This window comes from Nuphar pumila, chromosome 13, assembly GCF_984573655.1.
Source record: "Nuphar pumila chromosome 13, dmNupPumi1.hap1.1, whole genome shotgun sequence".
NCBI lineage: Eukaryota > Viridiplantae > Streptophyta > Magnoliopsida > Nymphaeales > Nymphaeaceae > Nuphar > Nuphar pumila.
The window spans coordinates 53,993,371-54,001,395 of record NC_143261.1 but is presented as its reverse complement, the minus strand read 5'-3'; the positions used below and the strand labels follow the sequence as shown (position 1 = coordinate 54,001,395).

Below are 8,025 nucleotides of genomic sequence, written 5' to 3'. Positions count from 1 at the left end.
AACCTTGTTACCACCTGAAACATTTAGAGTTGCCCTGTTTTTTCACAACCTAATTTAAATCATGAAAACAAGTTTGGTGTTGTCCAAACAAACACCAAACCTATTTTTTACGTGAAAACCAAGTTTTGAGCGTCATCCAAACCCCTAATTTACGTGTTGATGAATACTTGATCAAGAAATATCACTTACGAACCCAACCAAAATGAAAATAGGACAAATGCATCAAAATCATGATGAGGTACCTGGCTTGGGAAGTGGTGAAGTGCTCGAGATGCCAACAAGGGATCACAAGTTCTCGTATAACCATTTTTCTTGAGCAAAGAAGAACTTTAGGACTGTATGAAGTCGCCAGCAATCCGGAATATGGACCAAACTGGGTACATAATGATGATTATAAAAATGCAGATGACCATGGTGATCAGAGTCATAGAATTAAATTAATAGAGTTCATAACTGCACAAGTTCTGCTACAATACCTGAAGTTTTTAAAAGAAACCCACTTTTACATAAAAACATAGAACCATAACTCGATATCTAGGTAAGTTAAGCTATTCACTTCATTTCCTGCTGCAAAGAAATTCTATTTGTATATGTGCATTGGTAAATCCAGCAACTCATTTGTAATAACAACTAACTCCAACACTTCCATCGAACCAAGTGTGATTCTTAAAGATTTTAGTGATGATGCACTCTTGATAATATGCTTCACCAACTTTAGCTCAGCTTCTTTCCCATTGAAGGAACCAATATTAACTCTATGAAGGTGCTGAAGCAGACGAAGAGCAGATTCATGTGGAGTCTCTGTGTTTGGAGAAGAATTAGAGCTGCATTCAGTTCCACCCAAAGTTATAAAATGAACCAGTTTCAGTACTTTGATGCGAAATCTGGAAAAAAACAATTGCTATCAAGAAAAAGGAATATATCAACTTGTTTTGAAAACTCACTTTCAATGCAGAGTCTATGTAGAAATGGAGAACTTCCCAGTAGAAATAGAACATCTTCTAGTCTCAATTCCCTCGAGCATGGACAGATAATGATCCCTTCTAGCTCATTGAATCGAGGATGCTCAATGCAATCATTCTGCTTATAGAGAGCCTTCAAGCACGCACCACAAACATTTATCAAGCAAAGGGAAGACAACTAATGCACTTAGTTAAAACTTCTGATCATGATTCCTGAAAAATAGCTTTCTACTGTGTTGAGATCGCATCCGACTTATTGGATGCTGATTAGAACCTTGATGCAGTTTTAGCCCTTTCGGCCTATCCCAAAGAGAGAATACTCAGATTATCAACTAGTTCGTTGTGTAGGTTATATTGGTTAGTAATATATAGATAGCTAGGTTTGGGCTGTAACAAAGAAAAATTGAGCCTAATTATAGTAAACTAAAAGATGAAGGGTCGGCAATCTAAACTAAACCAAGCAACCATGTACAATCAAACAACAATGCATCATCATCAAGTGAAACGAGAATGGATTCGGTGATTCGCCAAATTACTATTTATCGGTGTTCTGGTATCATGACCATCCGTTGTGTTCATCACTGCTGTTTATTGTGCAAAACGGTGGGATACACTATGTCTTGCCCCCTTGCATATTGTTGTTGATTTGTACCATGGACGGTTGAATTGCCATAACACCAATGAATGTGATCTGGCAAATCACCTGAACTGTTGTGGTGACTATTTATGTCCTCCTGGTCATAAAGTCAGCTGGGTGAACCATGATTCCATTATATGCTCTTCCCTCTATCAACTGTTTATGGAAAATGATTGCACTACCATCTAGTGTTTGCGCCACAAGGCTCCTTTGTGGATTTGCTACCAAATGTGAGGTTGGCAAATCATAGAAACGATTTGTTTATCAAACATAACAATGTAGTCATGAAATCTGAGGAAAATCAGGGGGGTGGGGGGTGATTTCTGAACACAAAAAATTTGTGTTTTCACATATTTCCTGAACTGACCTCTCTCATCATGGAGAGGATATCCAGTGCTCGGCCAAGTACCCTGCAAAGGGGACTCAGCCCAGTGAACAGATGCCACACATCCCACCCCCCACACTTCCCGTCCCCAATGCCTGGATGCATGGCATCCATTGATTGAACGAGTAACTTGCAAGGTACTTTGTCTGATAACTGGATCTTCTCTCCCCATCATGATCAAAGGAGAAAAAAAAAGGATTAGGCAAAAATATAAAGGTGAAAAGCACCACTTACTTCAAAAACGCAGGTGCAAACCTTGAGGGTCTTCATGCGATCAATATCTCCAACAAGCTTACTTACACAACTCTTGTCAGCCTTTCTCGACTGACAATCGAACTCGAAGGACTGCAGGCATGGCGCAACAATCTCCATGTTTGGAAACTCGGTACCTACAATCCTCAAGCTCATGAGATGTGCAGAGATCCGCACATCCTTTGTCTTACCAGAACAATTATCCATGCTCAAGCTTTCAAGCCGTGGGCAAGCCGACAGCATGCGGGAAAAGTGAGCTATATTAAATATAAAATTGTTCAAACTTAGGCTCCTGAGGGAGCAAAGGACCACCCCACCATCTTTCTGGTGGTGGGTTTAGCCGACCCAGGTAATGTCCAGCTTGAGGGAAGTCATGCTCATCGAATTCCAGGGAGGGGATCGCCGTCCAAAGATGCTTCCATCTCTTGGACAGAATACTTGTTCTTACTGCAGTCTTGATGGGAAGAAAGCAGAGTCTGTGTAGCAGAACTGAATCAGGTAATGCATCGATCCTGCTCTCGGCGGTGCTCTCCATTTATGATGTGCACAGCCAATTTGGTTTCCCTCCCACTAAATGAATAGTGAGAATGTACATTAACTAATCTGGCTCTGCAATGAAAGTCAACTTATCATCAAAATTTGGACGCCTGGGACTTGTGAAAGTGTGTAGATAAGAAAAGCAAATCCATCTTCCCTATAAGCTTTATTTATTGAGTTATTTATTTAATTCTTGAGGGCATCTGGGCTCCTCCCGGCCCCTTAGTTATGTAAAGGGATATATTTGACTTTAAATTGTTAAAAACACTTACCGTAAAATCTAACACTCACACAATAAGAGACATGAAACAATGGAGACGTGGTTCAGCAGCCACGATTCTCCTTCTCACACAATTTTCATGAGAGAAGGTTTCTTTTATATTTATATTATTACAAGAGATTTGTTATAAAAAAAATTCTAATCAGGCCACATTTTATGGGAATCGGTTTTACAAGAAGATGAACTTTTTTTGACTTTCCTAATTCTCTTAACAAACTTATCTTCTTGTTCCTTTTCCTTTCCAAATGACTTCTCAATCTCAGTTGTCGATCTTATCCTTTTGGAATCCTTTGTGATTGACGATAAACTTGCCATATGTGATTGCATCAATCCTGGATCAACATTAACAAGTTCTGCCTCTGCGTGCGCGCTCGTGCACTTGCAAGTTTATCTATGTGATTGCATTCCTGTATATGCATGTGTGTGTGCATGCATTTGTGCATGCAAGCATGTGTGCATGATGTTGAGGAACACAGATTTGATATTCATGGTATATGGTATATATGTAAACAGTAGTTATATCTTGCATCTTCTTTCAAAACAAAGTTACATCTTGCATCGCATCTGTTCAAGCGCCAACCAGATTAGGCTTTCGTTTTTTTATTTTTTTGATAACGAAGGAACCCTCAGCCAAAACCGGGTCACTTAATGGGCCTCCCTTCTTGTGAGGAAAAACTCAGGGTTGAGGTCATGACCACCCAGCCTTATATGCCCCAACTGTGATAAAGCAACGGCAATCCCGGATTTAATCCTGAGCCTTCAGCTTTACACAGGACCCCGCTGACCACATGGGCAACGACTGCATTGGTAACCAGGTTAGGTTTTGTTACTCTTCCCAAGATGCCAGCTTTGGCAAAGGGCATCATCACCTTCGGGTGACATATCGACTATATGCTAGAATATGCACATTTATCAATGGGATATGAACAGGTGAATTCTAATTCTACTTTTATAAAGACTCTTCTGATCATTGGAGAAAAGCTTTTTTTTTCCAGCATAGAATCATTGGAGCAAAGCTCACTGAGTTACGAGCCATGCACAAGAGCCACTATATATCAATCAAAACTATGGTTGGTCGAGACTTGAGATTTCATCAATCAAAACTATGGTTGCACAGTTTTCTCTCTGAGGAAGTTTGCACTTGATTCACTCTGTTACATGAATTATGAAAAATTATAACATAAACGTTTAGAATCACGTGAACCAAAAGAAAATACAGTTGCTTAGAAAAATGAGATTTACATGGTTCAGCAATATGCTTAAATATGTGTGTGTTTTATTCAAGTAGTAATGAAGCAGAGGAAAGTTCAAACAAGAGAACCGACTGAAAAGACAGAAAGAAAAGGTCATACCTTCGTCTTCAGCTAATAGAATACATACTTCTCTCACGAGCCACACACTACAACTCCTATTCTCATGCACGGTTGCTATTGTGTGTGAGAGAGAGAGCTGTGAGCCTCTGTCCTCCGCTGCCTTCAATGTGGAAACCCAAAGACTTAGAAAACAAAGCTTGGGCCCTATCTCACAAGGACACGGAAAAAAGGACGTCATTTTTGTGTATTTTTTTCATGAAGAGTAATATAGAATCAGACACAACACAAGGATAAGTTAGAGTGTCCCTGTGACATAGCTTGGGCACTTTATTTTCCTCTTTTTTTTTTCTCCTTTGTGTCTTTCTTACCCACGAAGGAAGGGAAAGCATCAATCTTGCGGTTGCTTCTTGAAATGTAAATGCGTCGGATTCGGTTTGTATGTAGATAACTCTGAGTCGGATGTGATCAAATGTGGCCAAATCAAACTTGGAGTGAAATTCAGGTATTGATGGAGCAGGCTGTTACAAATTGGATTTTAGATAATGGCATCCACTTTTATGTGAAGTTGGTTTCAGTTGTAACTGGATTTGGGTTTGGATGCAAAATGCAAACTCTAAGATTGTACACAAACTGTTTAATTAATTGGATGTGGATACGGATTCAAAGGGTTCTGAAACATAACATCTAAATACATGGAGTAGAAATAGCTCATATCTGGAACAGCCAAAAATTGCAAAACCTCCATCCGGATGCCACCCAGTTCCATCCTTAGATACAAAACATGACTAAGGAGTAATCAGATGATGGTTTAATTATCAAAGAAAAATAGAGTGCATTATAGGGAATTAATTGGTCAATTGGGCATTCGGGAACCAAAAGACTGGTTAATTTGAAAATTCAATTGAATTATTTGGTTCATTAGATCTTGAATTTTTATTAACCTCCTTTCATTTTCAAAACATCATGGAATAATGAATATGGGATCAGAAAAGAAAAACATATGATTGTACCATGCGCAAGAAAAGACCTCCTCGTTGCCAATATGGGTCCCCACCACCCATCAACGCATGGTGTTCTTCAACTCATTATTACTCTAGATGTCAAAGATGTTATTGATTATGAACCCATGGTGAATGATGGTCCTCAGCAAAATGAGAAGGCCCTGATTGTGAAGAGTGCGTAGAGGAAGCGATTTTGCTTCAATCATTTGCTCGAAAGAAGAGGGTTTGTAGACAAAAACAATAATCTGATTGACATTAAAAAGTCAAAGATTGAACCTAAAATATGTTGTGGAGCTATGTCTAACTGAAAATGAGCCCTTGAAGAAAAAGTACATACTTTGATGTCGGATTGTAGGATTTACAGGCTCAAGAATCATATTGCAGAAGAGGCGATTTTGCCTCAATCATTTGCTCGAGAAAAGAGAGGGACCATGAACAAAAACAATAACTTGATTCGCATTAAGAAGATAAATATTGGTTTTTTAAATTTTTTTACACTATAAAAATCCCATTAATGTAATTAAAAAACTTGATCTAAGTGTTGGCTCTTAGGTTTTTTACCATTTAGTTCATGCACTTAGATTTGTAGAAAAATCGCATCTAGAATTAATTTTTGAAAGTGGTTTGGATGATTTGAGTCTTCCTTTTCTTGGACGAACCTCTCTCTCTCTCTCTCTCTCTCTCTCTCTCTCTCTCTCTCTCTCTCTATATATATATATATATATATATATATATATAGAGAGAGAGAGAGAGAGAGAGAGATTTGTGAAAAACAACAAAGACACCTATCTACTAGTGGTAAGCAGCTATCACTTTTCATACATATAGAGCAGGGAGTAGGTACTTGACTGTTATGTGCTTGATGAACATGCTTGATGGGTTTTCAGCTTTTTCATTTTATTTTTAAATTTTGACCGTACAAATGTGATCTATTTACTTGATTTTATAGGGATCAACTCTTGAAGTGTTCAATTCCGACACACTGGTGGGTTTTTATAAGGTTCAAAAAATCAATGATCTAAAATCTTTGTAAATTTTTTAGGCTCCAAACATCATTTTTTAACAAAAACACATGATCTAGGTGTAGATTCTTAGTACATCGACCATGCCCAACACATTTATGGGGCCAAAACTGCGTAAAAAGCATTGGAGAAGACAAAAAACCCATCAAGCACGCTCATCAAGCACCCACACATTACTATCTATCTATCTACCTATATATATATACATCTACTCCAGCCATATCATCTTTTCTTTGCTGTTCCAAAATCTTCTTTACTATTGCATTTTAAAGGTGAAAAAATACCCAAACATGTGAACCATCTTTACATATCTATTTCTCTTTGTTGGTTCTCTAAAGATGATCAGCTTCCCTTTGGAGTGAAATAGGGATGTAAATGGTTAAGATTCCGACTGAAATTTAAAACGGTTGATTTTTAGGATATTGTAAAATTTTACACACATATAACAATGGGGATTGCATCCATATGGTCATATTTGTCAAAAAGCACTTCTAAAATCAAATCAAGTGACCGCTTTCCCTCTCCTCGCTACAACCTCGAAAAATGAGTGCCCTAACCCATGCTCTCTCTCTCTCTCTCTCTCTCTCTCTCTCTCTCTCTCTCTCTCTCTCTCTACTGAGTGCCCTAACCGGTGCCCCATCTCCTTTCCCTCTCCTTGCAAGCAACCAATCATAAAACATTTTGGTACAAAACCCCAAAAGTAAGCTTTATGAGTGGTTTGAAAGCTGCAGTTTAAATTGGGATTTATGGAGTTTACGCATTTGAAGAAGTGGGAGCAGCCAAATCCATAATTTAGTATAATTACAAAAGAGAGAGCCTCAATTCCCATCTCAAATGCATAAATGCCCATAGCTCAGAGATTCCAAACAAGACCACCAAAGTAGTTTGACCAAGATTTTACCACGGGACCACCAAATGTTTGAAAGTCCATTCCAACGCCAACATTCCAAACAAGCCTTTAGAAAGTGAATATCATTTGTATGAGATTCATTTTTTATGAGATCTTATGAGATTTTAAAAATAAATCTCTTTTGAATATTATTTTCACTTTTCAAAAACACAACCATACCTTTCATATTTCCCACCTTATCTCTCTCTCATATGGCGATGGAGGGCTTGTTGGGGAAAGCACTAATTTCTGAGTGGGTTTGCTTGTCCTCCATGGTTAGGGTTTTCGTACCCCTTTATTGTTTATATATGTTCTATTTTTAGGTTTTCACATGAATTTGATGGATTTGTCTTTGGTAAATTATGATATGAACTGTCTTTGTGGGGTGAAAGAATGTGAATATCATTATTTGTTAAGGGTTCTCATCGTATATTCTTAGTTGAGAATAGTGGTTCTTTTCTAAAAGAGTTGTGTTTTCATATTATTCAATTAAATTAGTGTGAAAACCAATTTTCCTTCCCATGATCTTGTTCATCTGCAAAACCAAATTCATGAATTCGTCTGACAAGAGAATGACAATGCAATTGTGATTGAGTTTCGAACAAGTTATGCTTTTGCAGATCGGCAATTGTTTCTATAGATGTGATTGTGGCTTCTGATCAATGCCTCTCCTCTAAAAGAAAAAAGGTTGCAGCTTTTGATCGATTCCCCAAGTCAACAAGGTTGTCGCAGAACTCATTCTATATA

General features: G+C 38.0%; 1 protein-coding gene across 1 annotated transcript; it reads right to left on the bottom strand.

Moving 5' to 3' along the window:
* Positions 1–714: 714 nt before the first annotated feature.
* Positions 715–2,771, bottom strand: LOC149818426 (putative F-box/FBD/LRR-repeat protein At5g44950). Its single transcript, XM_089986214.1, has 4 exons — positions 2,582–2,771; positions 2,240–2,493; positions 945–1,095; positions 715–824 (listed from the first exon to the last, which is right to left on the bottom strand). Exons 1-4 carry the CDS (start codon positions 2,769–2,771, stop codon positions 715–717), a joined length of 705 nt encoding a protein of 234 aa, XP_089842340.1.
* Positions 2,772–8,025: the final 5,254 nt, after the last annotated feature.

Excerpts from the sequence above, each read along its gene's own strand:
- LOC149818426 (XM_089986214.1), bottom strand. The coding sequence starts at position 2,771 with ATGGAGAGCACCGCCGAGAGCAGGATCGATGCATTACCTGATTCAGTT. Across the intron at positions 2,494-2,581 it reads TCAAGCTGGACATTACCTGG|CTCACTTTTCCCGCATGCTG; the intron begins GTCGGCTAAACC and ends TATTTAATATAG. Across the intron at positions 825-944 it reads ACATAGACTCTGCATTGAAA|CTCTAATTCTTCTCCAAACA; the intron begins GTGAGTTTTCAA and ends AACTGAATGCAG.